The sequence below is a fragment of the Mus caroli genome, chromosome 13 (assembly GCF_900094665.2).
Source record: "Mus caroli chromosome 13, CAROLI_EIJ_v1.1, whole genome shotgun sequence".
NCBI classification, from domain to species: domain Eukaryota; kingdom Metazoa; phylum Chordata; class Mammalia; order Rodentia; family Muridae; genus Mus; species Mus caroli.
In genome coordinates, this window is record NC_034582.1 from 36,471,571 (window position 1) to 36,491,252 (window position 19,682).

The 19,682-nt window shown below is 44.5% G+C and overlaps 1 protein-coding gene across 2 annotated transcripts in view; it reads right to left on the minus strand.

The window, feature by feature from the left end:
- Window positions 1–4,123: 4,123 nt before the first annotated feature.
- Elovl2 (ELOVL fatty acid elongase 2) overlaps window positions 4,124–19,682 on the minus strand; it is a 37,064-nt gene continuing 21,505 nt past the window's right edge. For both annotated transcript variants that reach the window (XM_021180182.2, XM_021180183.2), the window contains exons 2-8: window positions 18,174–18,237; window positions 15,888–16,075; window positions 13,116–13,193; window positions 11,572–11,743; window positions 9,079–9,203; window positions 8,519–8,653; window positions 4,124–6,914 (exon numbers count right to left, since the gene is read on the minus strand). In XM_021180182.2, the coding sequence (XP_021035841.1) occupies window positions 6,801–6,914; window positions 8,519–8,653; window positions 9,079–9,203; window positions 11,572–11,743; window positions 13,116–13,193; window positions 15,888–16,075; window positions 18,174–18,237 (876 nt within the window). In that variant the 3' untranslated portion in view covers window positions 4,124–6,800. The remainder of the gene's footprint in view (window positions 6,915–8,518; window positions 8,654–9,078; window positions 9,204–11,571; window positions 11,744–13,115; window positions 13,194–15,887; window positions 16,076–18,173; window positions 18,238–19,682) is intronic.

Sequence of the window (19,682 nt, forward strand, 5' to 3'; positions counted from 1 at the left end):
ATTCCAAGTGGCTTACTTTTCGTGCAGTTTTTAATGTAAGCTTTATTTTATTTGAAGAATGCTTTCAAGTTTTGTAGAAACCAGAAATTCAGTAGCACCAGCATAGGGATTATTTCATAAACCCCCTTAGAGGAAAAGTAATCTGAAAAGAGAGTAGATGAAAACCACTGGGCATGAAATTATAAGGCAGGAGGCTCTTTTTTGCTCTTCAGATACCTCCATTTCTCCAGGCCCTCTACCCCAAAGCACAATGTCAACTGCGGAGAAATATTCCTCGTGAGGTCACTACTAAGTCTGTCCGCAGAGGGCTGCATGTACACTGGGACATTTGAATTCATATAATATAAATTACTTTGTAAGTAATTTAAGTGCACTTACAAAGTCAGAAAGGTGTGTGGTTGGATCAGTAGAGACCATTCACTGAGCAATATGTTCTCGTTATAACACGGTGAGCTATGTTATAGCTAGCATATTAGTTTGTAGTTTTTTCCCTAATACAAATATATGTAACCTTAATTGAATTGTTGATGGATTTTTTTAATAACATTTAACAAAATATGCTTTAGTGCGTTGCCAAGGTTTTGCTTATAAGAGCACACTTCACAATTGGAAATAAAATCTTTCAAAGGGGGTCAGTTAATGTGGTTAATTGATCTCACTTCAGTTAGACAAACCCAGTTCAAGGCTCACCTCTTCTGATGACACAATATTTTGTGGGTTTCACTGCTGTTCCTGATGGACATCTATGAGCACATGCGACTTCCTATAACTAGGGAGCACACATTTGAGCACTCTTTTCTAGAAAAAGCCTTGAGTTTAGCATATGAAGAAGCCAGAATATGTTGTAAGATGTGACTGTAGATGCTAATGACTTGTCTGAGGAGGACAAAAGAGCATCCAGATGACCCTGCGTGTGCCACACATTGTCAGGAATAACTGGCCCCTGGCAAAGTCACAAGAAAAGGGTGGTCATTTTTACTGGGTGGAAAAATCAGGAATGGTTTTCTAGAGGAGAGGTACTATTTGAAATAGATCTTTCAGGATAAGGACAGTTTTCTTAGGATGCAGAAGAGAGAAATGTGGCTCTAAGAACCACAGCAGGAAAAAAAAAACCCAAAACAACAAGAATTTGCTTAAGACCATAAAACTACAAGAGTATTCTAGGGAAGGGAGTTTTGTCTGGGCCCACACTAGCCTGCCTTCACTCATGTGACTGGGAGGACTGACTCTGTAGGTGAGAACATCTGGTAGGGAATGATGAAGTGAACTCAGTGGCTTGGGAAGTTGAGAAATTTTGCAGTGGAGAGGCTATTGGCAGGATGAAGGCTTTGACTGTGAAGCTCTTCCCGAGTATGTTAGCTGTGTTTGCACTGCTGTGAGTCAAGTGCATGACAGAAACAGGAAGGTTGACTTCAGCTATTGTTTTCCGGGAGTCAGTCCAGCCTGGTGGGAAGAGCATGGGAGAGTTCAGTGGCAGGTCTGCCCTTCATATCACATACAAGGGAGTAATAAACATCTAGATCATGAGCCAGGCTCAGTCCTTCAAAGGCCCAGGCCCAGTGGCTTACATCTATCAGATAGCTTCCGTCTCCTAAGGGTACCACAATGCCCTAAGACAGTGTTTCTCAACCTTTTCAGTGCTATGACCCTTTAAAATACAGTTCCTCATATTGTGGTAACCTCAATCATGAAATCATCTCATTGCTACCCTATCATTGTAATTTTGATAATTTATGAATCATAATACAAATGCCTGTATTTTTCAATGGTCTTAGGCCATCCCTGTGAAAAGGGTTCAGCTCCCAAGGGATCATGATCCACAGATTGAAAGCCACTGCCCTAAAATAGTGCCACCAGACAGAAGACAGGTGTTCAAAATGCGAGTCTGCGGGAACATTTGAGACTTAAGCCCACCAGAGGAATGGAAGAGCGACAGTGGTAGGCGAGGGAATTAAAGAGCTGATCTAGAGGCTGCTTAGATGAAAGATGGCTAATTAAACCGTGAGCTTGAGCACTGGGGACATGTCTTGGAAAAAGCCCACCGAGTCTTCTCTGAGCTTGGTCGAAGATGCAGTGTCGATGTTGCCCCGCTGGCAAGGGAATGCCATTCTGATGAGATCAATTGAATTAAACACTTATACCAATAACCAGGAGAAACAGCTTGTCAGGTGCAGCGTCTGACCTTTGATCTCCAGCAGCAGCTTTTCTAAGTATCAGCTCTGCCCTGGTAACTCTGCCCACTGCCTGGCATGTAGCATGTAGCATGTAGCATGTAGCATGGTGCCTCCTGGCTTTTGAGCATCTAAATGTAAGCCCAGCAGTTCAGCATGGAGGACCCTATCCTCTCGGAGACCCCCCCACCCCCAGCTCCTGCACCATCCCCTTTCTGTGGCTAGGAAGGAATAAAGACAGTCCTTCCCGGGGCTCAGGGCTCTTGGCAGATTTTCTGTGCATAAGGTTGGAGACAATAAATGAGCAGAGTGTTTTACAGGGAAGTACGTTTTGAGTTTATTTTCTGGGGTGACAGGAGCCCAAGCTGCCTCGGACCTCTCTTCAGACTTTGTTTCTGCCTCTCTAACTCGCCTGGTCCTTCCCTTTACCTTACCGTGAACAGTGATGCAGAATTGCCAGCTGAGTCCTGGTGTAAGTAAGGCGGGTGAGGCGAAATCCTGACACCGGCTGATGTCATAAAGGCACATAGTCATCTGGATAAGTTTGTCTCTACTACAGTGCATAACATTATATACAGTGTTGATTTTATTTTATTTGATAACCTTTTATTAAATATGACATTTTCAGAGTTAATCTAAAAATCTGTAAGTAAACTACGCTTGAAAAATAAAGGCTTCAGTATGACTTGGATGTAATGTCTCCCATAGGCTAATGTGTTTAAATAGTTGATGCTCAGCTTGAGACATGATTGGAGGAGGTTGTGGACTCTAAGAATTTGTGCCTTGTTGTAAAATGACTTATACTGCTCCACTCCATGACCAAGTCACATTTACTAAAGGCCAAGGAATATTTAGGTGACTAGAGTCTTAAGAGTGAATGTTTTCTTACCTGTCTCAGAAAGGAGCTCGAATATGTGAAGGTCATGTGACTTGGAAGAAGGCCTTCAACAATAAAAATATATGCTGAAGCTTCTCTTCAAATGGAGTGTTAAAGAGACGTTAGATGTTTATTACAAAACACTTTAATTTGTAGTAGCTAACTTATCACAGAAACATAGGGTATATTATATATTTTTGGAGACAGCCAAATTTTCTAGGAACCAACCTCCTGTATCCTAAAGTGGCTTTAACTCGGAGACATCTCCCTGCCTCAGCTTCCTTTGTGCTAGGATTGCAGGGATGGGTCACCCCTCCTTGCCTTTTAGTTTTAAAAACAAAGTTTGAATGAGATTTATCCCCCTCCTCCCACATCTTAAAAATCATGACGTGAAAAAAGGCTCTTCAAAATGTTCACCCTCTCCCTAAACTCTAGTCCCCACTCACTCCAAGTTCCCTCTGCCCTTCCCTGACCTTGTTTTCCTAACTCCCCTGCCCTCCTAACTCCCTTGCCCTTACCATTTCTACCTTGGAATGGAAGCAATTTTAAGTCAGATTTTGAGCATAACTATTGAGGCTACTTCCAGCCTTGGGGTCTTCATTGTGGTGGATCAATGTGGCCTCTGTGCTGACAAACACCAGACTGTGGCCCTGCTTCAGCTCCTGAGAAGAAATCGCCGCTGACACTGCAGGTGCCCAGGGTATTGGTAACCAATGTCACTTGTGCTCCCATTGCATAGTGTAGTGTGCTATGGTATAGTTACTGTACTATAATATATTTAGTGCATCACGATATATTTTTATTCTTTATAGTAAGTAGTTTCTAATAGTTGTAGCCTCTGCTTATCTGATTGCTATTAATTTTTCCTCCTGAGATAGTTTAACTGGGTATATAAATATTGCATTAATAATGTTACTTTAACATCCCACTGCTTGTTGAAATGAATTAAGAATCTAAGATTAATCACTAATATATCACTTTATTGGTAAATAATCTCTGAATAATAGGCCACTTGGAATACTGCACAGGCCCACATTTTAGTTTCTTTGAACCAAATAAGAAAAGTTGCAAGATGTTTTAGTGTAAAAATCAATTTATTATACAACAATCACACAGAATGCTTTTCATCTAAAAGAAAAATGGCTTCTGCCTCCCTTTCCACCCGAGTCATGATACTGTGTTCTTCAGATGCCATACTTTCGAAGGAAAAAAAAAAAGTCCTCAATTTCCAAAGAAGCGACCTCTACTAACATTCTTAAGTGACACAGGAATGTTTGGAAGGACTAGAAAAGAATGGTCTCTAACATACAAAATGCTATTCTGCCCATTTTGGTTAAAAAAAAAAAATTCTCTGATGTGGGAAGACAGGAACTTATCCACCAATATGTATAAATTTAATTCTGATGGGTTGACATTTTCTATGCTTAATTCATTCAGCAAATATTCCATTTTATTTTAAAAGTTGGGGAAATTAAGGTTTGATAGCATCTAAGAACTTTTGTTCTCATGAATAAAAGGGAATTCACTTGGGAAAAGACGGTTTTCTATCAGATTATAGAGACATTTCTTTAATACTTCTATTTTAGAAAATTCACACTAAGAATGAATGGGTTAAAAATCTTTCCAGATGGCATTTTCTCAGCACAGATTTCGTAGTTCTGCATGGTGTGTCAGCCCTTGGGTGGCTTAAGGCTTAGTGCTGCGCTGGGCTTTGCACTGGGAGGTCTAAAGCTGGCTGGTACTGTGAGCTGCCACTGTTGATCTGCTATAGGAGGATAACACCCTTTGTGCTACACAGATGTGAGGTCATGAAAACAGCCTAAACTGAAGGTACGATGCACAGCGCGACTTAAGCGCCTCTCACTGGTGAGCAGGAATAATCTGGTGCAATGGCCAGTGATGCCTCTTGAGTCTCATTTTTACCCAGAATTCATTTTACTAACAGATTTCAGATTGTGTTTGAAAACTAAAGCTGAACTCCAGATTCACCAAGGAGTTTGTTCCTTTGGTCTTGTCATAGAAGGACAATAACATACTCAAAGCTAACCCTTAAAATGAATTCTTGGGAAAGAATAACACTCCACTTTGAGTCTAAGTCACCAGAGATGGTGGTAATAAAGCACCTGGGAGCAGATCAGTTTGAGAAATTGTTTAGAAAATGCACTGAAGCATAGGTGGTCACCAGACAGGAGGAGTCTGTTCAACAGGAATGACAGAAATGGCACAGGACATCGGACTGTGGTGGTTTTCTAAATACACCAGCGAGAAGGGTGGAATAGTTACGAGTTGAAAACATCTGTACAATTTTTAACAGGGAAAAATTAAAATGGGAGCTTGCCCAGAAAGGAAGACAGGGGTGGGCAGGCCCCGCCGTTGGCACTCGAGGAACGCCTACCTGGTGCCCATGCGCTGGGTGCCAGTGCCATGAGCCAAGAATACATTTGCTAAAATGGAGGGGAAATAGAGTAAGTTGTGTTTTGTGTATGTTTTGGAAAATGCCCCTTTTCACGCCTGGTATAGTTTAACAGTGGTGATCCATGAGGAAAGGGAGGTGGTTCACTGCCTTGCTCAGGCTCTGTACTAGGTTCTCCACAGAGACCACAGTTCTGAGCATGGCTTAGTCCCACCCCACGAGATCTTTCCAAACGACTGCTATATGCTTTTCTCCTTTCTAAAACTTAACTTTAACTCATGAAGAAGCTTGATAGCAACTACTTGCAATGGTGCTCACGAGCAGGCTCAGCAGCAACAGTTGACAAATAGAATGTCTATTTTGCCCCTGGGGCTCTGTTGATTATGATTTGTAAATATTCCAATTGCGTTTCTGTGCCAAGAAGAACTGCAATTGGCCGACTCCAGCCTTTGTTCAGAAAGGGCATGGCAGCTGTATGTAGACACTGGCTTTGGACGTGGGGAACAGAACTCCAGGAATCCAGACTAACAAGGGAGGTAGACAGGAATGGATGAGCAAGGATGCCAATTGAAACAGAGACAGCTCTGTTCAAAGCCCCTGAGTTATGATTTGGCAAACACATTTTTCTTTTCTGGTTGAGACAGGGTCTTGTGCCTGTGTACCCTAGGCTGTCTCAATACCCAAATGCTGGACTCACAGATGGGTGCCACCATACCCAGCTCAAGAGGCTGTTCCTTCATGGAATGAAGACGAGCAAATTTCATTACCACATCACTAAGTTGGAAATCAGAGGTGGTTAAAAAAAAAATGTAGCAGATGAGACTCCTGGCTTTCGAGGGGAAGGGGTTTTGCTGGATTCTGTCTTGCTAAGGATCCCGTTTAAATGCTGCCTGGGGCTGCTGCCTTGAGCAACAGCAGACTAATCGATTTATGCACGGACAGTTATTGCTTGACATAGACTAGAACAGACCTGACATTTACACTACAAGGAACAGTTTTACACATCTAATCTAAAGAAAATTAACTCTGAAGACTTGCCACGAGGAAACAAAGCCCGAGTCTCCTGGATTTCGTCATGAATAAGGCATTACAAAGCGCTCCGGAGAGGGGGCTGTGCACCTGCTCTGAGGTTTGTAGAGGTCGGCATGGCTCCAGTTAGTTGAGTAACCTAATAGCAATATATTATAATACATTCTGGGTACAAATGATTTACAAACTCAAAAGGAATTAGTTTATGCTAAAACTTACAACTTTCTATTCAGTCTCTGCTTTAAAACAAGCTCATCTGTTCGCTGCCGCCACCGCCACCACCTCAGTTTGTGTTCCCCAACACTTCACTTTATTGAGCCTTCTTGTCCGTCATGCCATTAGCCACAATTAAGTGGGCTTTGGGGAAACCATTCTTCACTTCTTTCTCTTGCAGCTCTTTCTTCACTGGCTTTTTCCGGTATGTCTGTCAGAGTGTAGACAGGAGAAGAAGCAGGGAGGCATTTTAATAAGGCCTTGTCTCTAACTCCCGACATAGCATGTAGTTTAAGTTCTACACAGTTTTCCTTGGTGTTGGACCTTCTAATAAGAATTTGTTCATTTTTAAGCCTCTGCTGCAAAGCTCAGGTAAAAGCCAACACAGACACATGAATGTCAGACAAAGCTATTTCACTTTATCTGAGTGACATCATAATTTGCTAGCGTTCAATCACTTTCATTGGTTGCTCACTTGGAAAAACATAATAACTTCCTTTAAAATTCAGAGTAAAAGGAGCTGCTATTTTATGTTTTTTATTTTGAGACTGCAATTTAATTACATCTTCTGATTCTGACAGGGCTTTAGTACTGTAGATGGAAAGCAGGGCTAATACATGGTAAGGATGTCAACTGCCACAGAACTCTACACCAGCCCTGGATGTCCCTCTCTGTCATTCTAATGAAATACCTGGTCTGTCCTCTCGTGTTTGCTTATTGAAACAAAGTCTCACACAGCTCAGGTTCGTCTCAACTTGCTATGTAACCCACAGTTACCTTGATCTCCTGCTTCTATATCCCTAGTGCTAGGATAGCGGTGTTTTTACATTTTAAAAGGCAAAGATGGTATTAGCAAGAGTCAAGACTGGGATGATGTAAGGTCAGAACTAAGATTCAGTCGGAACCATGTGTGGAGATAGTTTCTGTGGCCATTGCCTACCACTATGGGGCTACAGGAGTCTTGCTCTTTCTTCCATGTTTGGTGCACATGCATGGGTCTGTTTGGTCCTACTGAAGGCCCTTTCTTTACACATCCTCAAAGGAAACTTATTTGTTACAAGAGGCAAAGGCCAGGCAGTCCAGTCCAGAAACACAAAATCTGAAAATCTGTCAAAGGTCCAGTTTCCACAGTGGTCCTTCATATAAGAGCACTATAGAACAAAACCTAAAACCAAGAGTAATTGTCTGGAGAAGAAAAGCGTTGAATAGAACTTCAAAAGTACTGTTTTAATACAAATTATGTGGTTTTGTTTGAAGCAGCCTTTCCATTTCTCTAGCCCAGCAATTTAAAATCCATAACCACCTGAGACCTTTCCTACTGCAGCCTACACGGCCTCTTATATAACAGAGTCACTTGGAAGGACTCTCTCATTTAAATTGTTAATTGAAAAGAAAATGTCACTTGACAAAGAAAGAGCCAGCATGCCCTTTCCATGCTGTTTTGCCTTAAAGGAATTTTCCCTAACACTGCCCTAAACCCTAGAGCAGCTGATGGAGGCTTAAAGATTATTAACTGCCATTGTTCCCTAGCCTTTCTCTGCTCCCAAAGCTTTGTGTCACTACACCTGCTCAGCCTTCAGATGTCAGATCTGGTGCCATGATGCAAATGCACACGTACACATGACACAGTCCTTCTGAACAAGTCAGCAACAAAGGCCAACTGGACTGTTAGTGGGCTGTTCTTGGAGTAGGAGGGTGTGGGGAGAGGAGTTAGGAGGGGCTCTCCCTCCTCCTGTGCACACTGTTACCTTAAACACCCAGGGCAATGGGCTGTCTGATATGTTGCCTGCCCCTGAACACTCACATCTTACTTACCTGAATATAGAAGTTTAAGAACAGGATGACCAGCGTCATCATATAGGAAGACTGGAAGATGAGACAGCCAAAGGGGAAGCCACAGGGCTTCACCACAGCACTCAGCGTGTGCGTGATGGTGAGTACGAACTGCACCTGGAAGGCAGAGAGGCTGCGGGTGAGGACAGGTCCTGTGCTGGGGGCTCTAGTGGTCTATATGTGACTGCTGTCACTTGCTATGTTCTGTAGAAGCAAATCAAGAAAACTGTCTCAATGGCCCACTGCCCTGCTCAGAAACTTCCTTAGAAATTATCTAAGTACATATTTGTCTATAAAAGGAACAGTTGAGATTATTTTGATACAAATGACCTAAGTTGTACATATAGCGTTCATATATACTTCAAAGAAGGAAGTTTCCATTAGAAGCTACAGGTACACACAGAGGATATTGTAAAGGCTGAAGTGTGATTCCCCAAGGCAGTGACAGGGATAAACAGGCAGCCTCGCCACAGAAAAGCCCGAGTTGCCTGTTCCTTCACTGTCTGTGAGCCACATGGAAAAGCAAAGAAAGGACTACATACCAGCTGAGCCTGCGTGAGGTACTTCTTCCACCAAAGGTACTTATGCATGGACGGGAACACAGACAGGCCGTAGTAGGAGTACATGAGAATGTGGATAAAACTGTTCAGGGTTGGTCCAAAGAAGCCTGTGGCAGCGGAGCATGCGAGTTAGAATTCTCAGAAGAGAGGCTCCTCCTTCCTCCTCATGTGGGTCTGTATCCTGACTAAAAAGCGCTAAGAGGTCTAGACACTCAAGCAACAACACTCACACAGACCCATCCCTGGCTGCTGCCATCTCTCCAGGCTTATAAAACCTAGACAAGAGGTGTGTTGTGGGAGAGGTGTCCAGCCAAACGAACCGGAAGCAGCTCCTCGGGATCCACAGAGGGCTTGCTTTCTCTACAGTGATGATCCTTACCAGCTAATCAGGGAGGCAGAGAAAGGTGAGCTTAAGTCTGGCTGTAGAGCGTTGGTGGCAGAGCCTCTTGTGGCTGGGAGAGTGGCACAGTGTTGCCTAGTGGTTAGTTACAGGCTTTGTAAGCTGTTTTCCCAGTTTGAACCCACACTCAAGGCTGTGGTGGGATTGAGAGCCTAGCGTGCTGCATGAACTGAAGAGCACTGCTGGCTGCTACTTAATTGGTCAGTTTAAACTGTTTAGTCCCGGGTTCTCACCCTACGTTAGTAACCCAGGATACTGGAAAGGAAAGGAGCAGCAGGAGGCGTGTAGTAGATTCTCAGCAAATGCTTGCGTTTCTATGGAAACAAACACTTAGGGAGTACTCGGCACTGCAAGGTGAGATTTATTTGACCGTCTGGGTTCTCATTTCTGAGTAGCTCTGTCCTTAACATTTTTGTCATCATCTGAGAGATACAGATATTCACAGGACCACCTCTGCACTGTATAGTGTGAGTTTTAAATCCCCAATGAAACTGTTAAAATTGAAAATAAAATTTCTCCTCCCTTGTGGCACTGTTCCTTTCCACCATACGTATGCCATCTGAGGCCAGTGACGGCCATCCGAGGAGGGTGACAGCCACTGTGTTCTGTGCACTTTCATTCCCTGCATGGAGTTTTCATTTGTACCTTGACAGCCAGGGATATCATACAACTTCACAATGGCTCTATTAATGATCTTTCAACCCAATAACAGGATCAAAATGATGCAGGTTCGGCAAAGCCCACACTCTGAGCCTTGCCTGCTGACCTTAATGTTCGTGATAGTGGTCTAGTGCTCTTTGTGGATGATGAGTGATGGAAATGACCATAGCTCATTCCGTTAGGCAACCAGGAGGTGAGACCACAGGCATCTGTACCCTGTACTGTGGCTATGATGGGGTGCGCAGTAGGCCGAGCACATTACACGCAGCTTTAACTTATGGCACTTTCAATTCAGAGGGGATTGATATATCACATTTGTCTCTTTGGTAGGTCAAGGAGTATCTGCATCCCATGTGTCCTTGGCAGTTACCATCATTGATACAAGACCCCGAGTCCTAAGGAAAAATATAGGCATGTCCCCCCACATCCATTTAAGACAAATTTAAAGCCATCACTCATAATTTGATTGTGTGTGTGTGGCACTGGTGATGGAGTGTCCTTGTACATTCTAAGCAAGTGCTCTACTGGTGATCTATACTTTGCCCTCTGAAATAACTTTTTTCTTACATTTGCCCCATCTAATTTTTCACAGAATATTTTTAAATTCATGAGAACATGATGATTTAAATGAAAAAGTACCATTCTTTTTAGTTCGCCCACACGTGAGTACCCCACCCCCTTTCCCTGTGAGCTGTGAAGAAGACTTCACACACAGGGAGACTTCATCACGTGCTCACAGTGAAAGTTAAGCAGGGTTAAAGCCAGATACACAGCATGACATGTAGGGCCAGGGTCAGTGCTATCCTGTGAAGCTCTCGATCCATGCAGAGTCTGTGATATGAAGGAGCACACTAGTTTATTGTATAACACGCATCCTATGCGTGAGTGCAGTTAGGCATGGACATGTGTTTTGAGGCAGCCTCTCCTACCCCAGTGCTAGGATTAAAGGCATGCATCATCCGTTTCCTATTGTAGTTCCCTCTTTTTAGAAGTTGAAGGCTAGTGCTTTAGAGGGTTACACAGAAATGTCTTAATTTTTCAGACTGTCAAGTCAAGAATCCATAAGAGCTCAAATGATAAATGTGTGTCCCTCCCAGTGAGGTGGTGATGTGGCAGGTGTGGCCTGAAGTGGTATGGACTGCCTTCTACGAGTTGGGTGGCTCTGCCTGAGGCCTTTGTCTCCATGCCCATCTGACAACTGATGCCTGGTGAAGAAACAACTTTTTAAACTTGAGGTCTTGCTCAGGTTTTGCCAACATAAAAATCCAGACATTAAACAGCCATCGGCAAATGAGCTGCCTGCGGTGACACGACTTTAGGGGCTCCTGTCTCTCCTGAGCAGCACATAAGAAGAGGTGATCTAGTAGTCTTGAGAGACTCATTCCATAGAAGCAAGAGTTACCACAATGACTTACTTTGACCACAAGGTATCCAGTTCAAAACACACCACCAGATGTTAAACATGGACGCGTGGTGATAGACATGAAGGAAGGTGATCTGATTGGTCTTTTTTCGAAGAACAAAGAAAATCGTGTCCAGGAACTCCACGAGTTTGGAGAAGTAGTACCACCACAAGACCTTGGCTACCTGTAACAAGTTCAAGTTCAAGGAGGGGGAGGTGACGTCAGGCCAAAGCTCCGCCTCCTGCCCGTGTTCCTCCAGCCCTTGGCAGGTAGCGAACAGATCAGCCAACAATGCTGATCTGCTGTCTTTCCCTCAGTTTCCTCTGCAGGCCTGCCCTCTCAAGGAAGGATGGCATCTTTCCCAAACATCCATCCAAACAAATTACTCCTCTGCACCCACAAGCTAGTCATCCGTGGAGCCCTAAAAGTGGTCTCGTCGCCTGAATCTCCGTCCCCCACTGCATCTCGCTGGAGCCTTACCCAGCTACCTCCGTTCTTTTTCTCAGAACCGTTTCAGTCCAAGGCTGCCTTGTGAATCCACCAATCTGCTGCACAGCACCAGAGGGGATGCGCGCTTGTTCAGATGATAAATATTTTTACAAAGTGATGTTCTGATTCTACTGTGACTTAAACATTTCTTTTCTAACATTTTCCCCCTTGTGTATTTGGAAAATCACATATAAAAATGAGACATATGTTTAATTCTTTGCCTTAACTTTTCCCTGCACTGACGTGGTGTCATATCAACTTTGAGAGGTGACAATGATGGTCCCTTCTTCCTTCTGAAGCCTGCACTCGGTGTGCGTCAGCTCATCCTAGACAGTGTTTTTCCTGATACCTGACTGCCCTTGATAGCCAATTGGGGGGGGGGTCCTCTCAAGATGGTTCCTGTAACCATGCATGACCCCAATAGTCATGTGCAGTCCTGAGGCCTTTTTATTAATAACAGCAACAAAGAACTCTGGATTTTGTAAAGATGCTGCCCACCGTGGCAATCCTCTCCATGTAGTAAGTTCTGTCAGGTACCTTCCTGTGTGTGTGAGTTTATTTACCTTAACTGATTCTAACGTTTGGAGGAGAAAACTTGCCTTGTTTCCTTTTAAGACTTAATTTAATTTTACAATTTATGTGAGAGAATGATTCCAAAATCAAAGCCAGCACGAGGTGTGCTGGGGCAGTGTGACTTCCATCTCATCCCTCGCCCGCTGCTTCCTCAAAGGAGGCCTTTTTAACTAGCTTCTGGTTGCTTCGGCCACCATTTCTCTTTTAAAATGTGTGTAAATGCAAACACTTTCTCACAACAAGGCATTCCTGATAAATAGAGTCTGCAAGTGGCTGGTTTCAGGTAAATATTTTCTGAAGCAGCAATGGCGGTTCTGAGGCTGTCTGTTCTCAGTGCGTCTGAGACAGGCACCCATGACAGGGATGTGCCGGGTAAGACATGGGCATCTCTAAGTCTTCCCATCAGAGCTAACATCTCTCGATGCAGCCCCAGCTTCCTACTGTGCAGACGGGAGCCTCGGCCCCCTTTCAATGGAAACAGTCTCAGGACTCACCCGGACATCACCTTCTCCTGCACTGTCGAGATTCTGACACTGCAAGTTGTAACCTCCTTCCCAGCTGGAGAGGATGAGCTGCCAGAGCACCAAGAAAGGGAAAGAGATCAACACCAGGATGCAGCGATACTGAACAACACGTCCCAACAAGGCTGCGGTGATACGGAATGACACATCCCAACTAACATCACCTCGTACTCAGGGCAGAAGCAGCCCAGAATCAGACCCGGTTTTGTCCTCCAGCATTAACAAGGGATCAGCGCTCACAGTGAGCAGATCCCAGCACGTGCTTCTGTCTTCTAACTGTTCAGGCCACCCCAAAGCTGTCTGTTTCTCAATATAGTGAAGTTTCCTCACATTTGTTTATAATTCTAATCTTTTCAGTTTCAATAATCCTAGGAGATGTACATTATAATTTTATAGATATTTAAAGAGATCAGACACTCCTTGTATTTTTTTCAGTGTCTGTGTTACTTGATAATCAAATAATTTGCGTGACTACCTTCCCCACTATTCTCTAATAAAAAGCAGGTCATCTAGCCATCTTTGTCCCGTTCCCAGAGACAGTGAGACAGTGGTGATGAGCGATGTGCTCAGGGCCACAGCCAAGCAGTGGTGGGCACAGCACTGCAATTCAGAGTTCTTAATTCATTCTTTTTTGTTCTTTCTGTGACATGAGGAAGCATGTCTCACAGAAAATTCTACAAAAGCAGCTCTCCCCCTGCAACAATTTTAAATTCTAGAAGATAAAGTTTTCCAGGACGAGGCCAAGCCTAGAATTTTCCTCTGCCTTAATGATACTGATGGCTAAGTAACTGATGTTTGGAGCCTTGGCCTCGTCACTGTCCGGACGTAGTTGGTGTCTCTCTCTTCTCACAGCAGTATCATCAGGTAATGTGGTTCTGAGGGCCAGTAAGGCCAGCGAGTGCAGAAACTTGGAGTTTCCCAAGGCACTCTAGTATGGACCAGGTCCTGGCAGCCTCCTGGGCTTTCTGCTCATGTCCCTGATGCCCACCTGCGGTAGGCTGGAGACCCAGGATCCCAGAAAGGATAAGTGAGGGTAAGTACGTTTATTGTGTGTGCTGATGCAGTTTCAGACTAAGAAAGCTACATTGCATACAGATATTTAAAACACCTGAAGGATAAGGGTTAAGACACACACACACACACACACACACACACATACACACACACATACATACATTTGCTTTCTATACTAACAGTGCAGTGTGGCCCTTAGCGTGAAGAACGGGATATTCTGTTTGTCAGGCAGTCATCGATCCTGTTCTACCTTTCTAACCACTTGGTAGCTGTAGCAGAATTAGGAAGCTGCTTCCTGGGCTATTTATTCACAACCCTCTAACTGGCTTGTGTACCAGAGTCATCTAATCTGACCTTTGTACTGAAAGAAATTAAACAAGCTTGTCAAAGCAGAGAAGCCTTAAGCTGGTGTGGACGCAGGAACTCCAAACCTCACCTGAAGTCAGTCTATTGGCTTCAGCCCCCCCTCTTCACCTCAATCCAAACTACTTGCAACTGCAGCCTGCATGCAATGCTGGGGGCTTCCAGGCTTGCTCCTGATGTGTGTGTGTGTGTGTGTCTGCCTTCAGCCATGTAAAGAAACTACGTCTAGCATGGCGACACACACTTTTATTCCCAGCATGCAGGAGGCAGAGGTAGATGGATCTCTATGAGTTCAAGGCCAACCTGGTTTACATAGTGAGTTCCAGGACAGCCAGGGCTATATAGAAAAAGTCTGTGTTAAGAAAAACTAAATCCATCACTTTATCTGACCAGCTTACACCTACTATACTAAATATGCTTTAATAAAGAACCCAAATTTGTCTTTCTGTGTCAGAGGACGTAGTGGCCCCTGTGTGCTAAGATACTGAGACTGTTTATACAGCTTCTCTCTCCCCAAATTCCACCCACCAGCACTTCATTTCAGTCACTATGGCAATAGCTAATGGCTACTGTTAGCGTGGTGAACATTAGCTAGTGCACAAGTTAAGCCACAGCGAGAAACCTGCATTTTAAGACAAGCATGTACCACCTTCTAAAACTCATGGACAGTGGGGATGTCCGACATGGTGGATCATTACTACCCATTTATAACCTTTATGGATGGGTGGCTTCATCCTAATTTTTCCTTAAAAATGACTGGTTTTGTCTCCTCTTTATTTTTTGCTAGAGCAAGTTGAATACTTTCAGATTTCTCCTGGTAGTGGGCAAAGTGACCATTGCATCTGCCTTTGGTTTGATGCTGTGCAGGCTGAGAAGCAGCCAAAGGGTGAAGGCTTGGTAGGCAGCTGAAGCCGACTAGCGTCAACCCAGCCTTGCCAACACATTCCAAAGACTGGGTCGGAGTCTGCACAGGAGCATCTGCGTCTCTGTACATGAACTTGTACAATAACTGCATGTGAAACTTGATCTTTACAATACAGAGTACTCTTCTAAGCCTTAGAATCATACTGTATATAAGTGAAGAAAAGTATAAGACATGACCTTCCAAAGCCCTTTCAAGCCAAGTCATGATTCTAATTTTAATTTGGCTTAGGAACACAGAAATAGGCCCAAACTCAAGCTGGAACAAGGGCTTCTGACACTTCGGACAGGCAGAGCATCAGTGCTGGAACGACGTTCTCGGGTCCGGGCAGGGTGGAGAAGCAGTAACTGCAACCTTGCACAGCTCTGGAAGGTCCACCCAACCAGTTCTCAAACTCAGACACCTGCTGAGTGAAGCAAGCCAGAGTGCAGGCCACAGCCACTCACCTCCACCAGCATATATGCAGAAAGAAGTGTGATTGCGAGGTTATACAAGGTGAGGATGCCCCTGAGAGACAGAGCAGGCCTGTTCTTCATGTACTTGTTACCCAGCCATATCGAGAGCAGGTACGTGATGGTGAGGATGAAGGTGGGAAGGTAAGAGTCCAGCAGGAACCACCCTCGAACTCGAGAATCTGTAAAGAAATGCTTACGGTGAGGAGCCCGAGGAGGGATGTCCCTGTACTTAGCAACTCTAACACACATACTCATCTGTGCAATGGGCGTCCTCATCGATGGTGCACGCCCCACGGTCTTCAGTGAACACAAGCCCCATCCTCACCGAGTACTCAGTGTTTGAGATGAACTCACATAAACAGGTCAAGTTGCTTTTCCCTGAACAAATTCTCAGACACCCCGGTTCTTTCTCAGCAACCTCAGCATTGGAAGTTTTCTTATTCAGTTGGGAACTTCCATCTTTTCACTTAAAGAATGCCGTCTATGGATTGCTCTGTGTGAACCATGGCTAGCATCACTAAAGCAGGTGCTACTTTGATACAAGCCCTGTGCTACTGCAGTCTTGACATGGACACACTAGACAAAGGGATAATTTCAGGTTCCACAAAGGATGTGCTACTTAAGACAGTAGGTAGTTTTAAACACATAAATTGTTACTTCTGAAATTTTCCATTAAAAATTTTTTTGGGAGTATAGTAGATTGTGAGTAACAGAAACTACAGAACAAACTTCAGATAAGGGCACTACACACACACACACACACACACACACACACAAAGAGGGGAGGAGAACAAAATGATTCTGAGTTAAGCAAGCTGGAGTTCAGCCGGCTGCACAGTTACGTTTTCATAGGGCTTAAGAGATGATTCAGTAGTTATCCAGCTTCATTTGAATGGACACCACAGGCATCTGACCTTTACTGTACATATTCATATACTCACAATTAAAAGCAGAAAAAATAAAATCAAAAGTTTCCATGGGCAGGGAGTGTTATATACATCTTTAATCCCAGCATTTGGGAGGTAGGGGCAGGCAGATCTTTTATTTCTAGACTAGCCTTGTATATATAATAAAGACCCTGTCTCAAAACCAAGAACAAAAGAAAACCTGATATTTAAGGGCTGGATAGATAGCTCAGAGGTTAAGAGCACTTGTTCTTGCAGAGTACTCTGGTTCAGTGCCCAGCACCCACAAGGCTACTATGACCGTTGGTGAGTCCAGGTCTAGAGGCTCCAATGTCTATTGTGATCTCTGCAGGCCCCTGTACATACGCAGTGCACAGAAGCTCACACATGCACACACATACACATATACAGATACACACAGACAGAAACAGACAGACAGACAGACACACACACACACACACACACACATCTTTAAATTTACAAAGCTTCCATGGAACAGATAGCCCCAGCTGACCCTGAGGCTACATCAACTCCAGCTCCCACCAATCTATCAACAGCAAAGTTCAGTGTGAACTTAGTGCAGAGAGATCAATGTTTAACTCTGCTGAGAGAATTAAACAGAAAGCTGTGGTCCCCAAGAATGCACAGCTCCTGTGGCCTCCTGCCTAAGCAAGAGGGCCAGTTCCTCCCCCCATGTCACTAGAACTGCAAGCAGAGAGAGCAGAGGTTACAGACTGCTGGCCCACCACGAAGGACCCTCAAGGGGAAAGAATGGAACATCTAGACATCACCCAGTCAGAAATACCAGTTCCTCTGTTCCCGAGCTGTTGGCACCCCCATGTCAACCAGGAAGCCTGCGCAGGAGAGGGATGAAGAGACGAGAGTAATGCGGTGTAGCAGAGAGGAAGTCACCCAAGAAAGACAGCCTTCAGCTGGGGTCTGCAGCAGGAGGAGCTGACCAGACGGGGAAAGAGGGAAACAGGAGGGAGGGATTCCAGGCCCAGGAAAGAAGCAAATAAAACATGTCTGCATATGTGAAGAGTGAAAGGATGTCTGGAGTGGCTGTGTCCACGAGAGCAAGGAAGATGGGCTGTGACTGGAGACTGGTGGGTGACAGAGAAGGCACAGGCCACCAGGCTTCAGAGCTGGTACCCTGGAGGAAAACATGACATTTCGCCTGCCCCTCATCCCAGGAGACACAGTGAGGCAGAAGGAACTGGGCTTCCTCTATTCTGGGAAAGGGCCACCTAGTGGAAGGCAGCCTCCAGTTCATAACGATAGATGCTGCACTGTTCACAGAACCCCAGAGATAACACTGCTTTTTCTACATGCAAACGACAGCTTCCAGCATGTTCCCAAGTGGCTTACTCACCTCGTGGTCCAAACATGTTGTCCAAGAAAGCATTGACTTCATTATCAAAGGCCTTCAGCTGCTCCTGAAAGACAGGGAAAATTAAGCAGCCTTTAAAACAAAACAAAGCTCAACATCACCAACCTGTCCCTCCTGAATATATGCGTGCCTCAGCTTCAGGGTCTGGGACTGCAGACTTGAGAGAGGGCAGGAAGCACACACAGCCTTGCCGTAACCAACTTGCAAAGACTGTGGAGGAAACAACCCTCTTGTGTTTCCTCAGTAAGAAGAGTCCCCAAACAGGCGGTGGACTCAGACACGTGAGGTCACTCACCTCAATTCCATTCGCCTCTCAAATGCTTACAGGCAAAGCTGTTTCATAAGCAGCTTTCATGGCTGCAATGAAAGGTTCTATAGGAAGTGGGGAGTCTGTGGCCTGGGACACAGACGGTTTTCCCCAGGGACTCTGCAGTTCTATGCCTCACAGAGCCAAACCTGCAGCTTTAACGGACACTGGCTTTTCCGGTCCAGAAAGAACCTGAGCATTAGAACTCTTTTTCTATCACCTTTATGTTTGCACAAAGCGCTAATTAACATGAAAGAATGTTACCTGGGGGTGTTGGATTAATTCTTGTCATTCAGATGCAGACTGGGACTAGGCTGTTGCTAAGCCATTTTAAGGTGAACACCTTGGTTACCACCACCTTGGCCTACTCCTTGTCCTTGCCATCTGCTCTTAATGGATGCTCAAGTCTCCCTGCCCTATCACAAAGCTCTGCTTCAAGCAATGGGAGATGAAGAGTAAGATCCAGGGTTCTGGGAAGGAATTTCAGGTGATGGCTTTGGTAGCAGTTGGGGGTGACAGCTTCAAGACTGTCCTGTATGGAATGAGCTCCGGATTCAAAGGGGAGTCATGACCCCAAGCTCCTCATGACTAGACGCTCAGACAAGCCAGGCTGAGAGAAGAGGGCTGGTGTGCTGGCATCTGAGGACAGAACCTGTGTATTTGTGACTGTGGAGACTATTTTAAGGGAAAAAAAAAGGTCTTTAGGACCCTGAAGAATCTTGGGATGGAGGCTGTGGGGTAGACAGCACTCATGAGCAGCTGCTGCAGAGCCAGTGAGTTAGAATATCTTTTTATTTCATAATATCTCTGTAAAAAGTGTTTTGGCTAAAAATGCAAAAAGTTGTAGGCAACTTTTTAAAATCTTTGGCTTCTACATGGAGCATCTTAGGATAACTTCAGGTCTGAGAAAGGGCAGTGACGTGGCTTCTTGGTGGGACGGAATACCCGTGGTGCAGCTATAGGTACACAGGTCTGGTAGGACCTCTCATTCTTCAGTAGATAACGGTAGTAACCTCACAGATGGACTCGTGGCAGTTGCCACACCATGAACAAATGTTTAAACGTTTTTGGTTTGTTTGCTAAGGTTCAAAATCCATTTTCCAAAATTTACACAGCTAAGAAAGAAAGCTTCAATTTAGTAGGAGACAAGCTCATTGTTGCTGTAAATTTGCAGACATTTACTT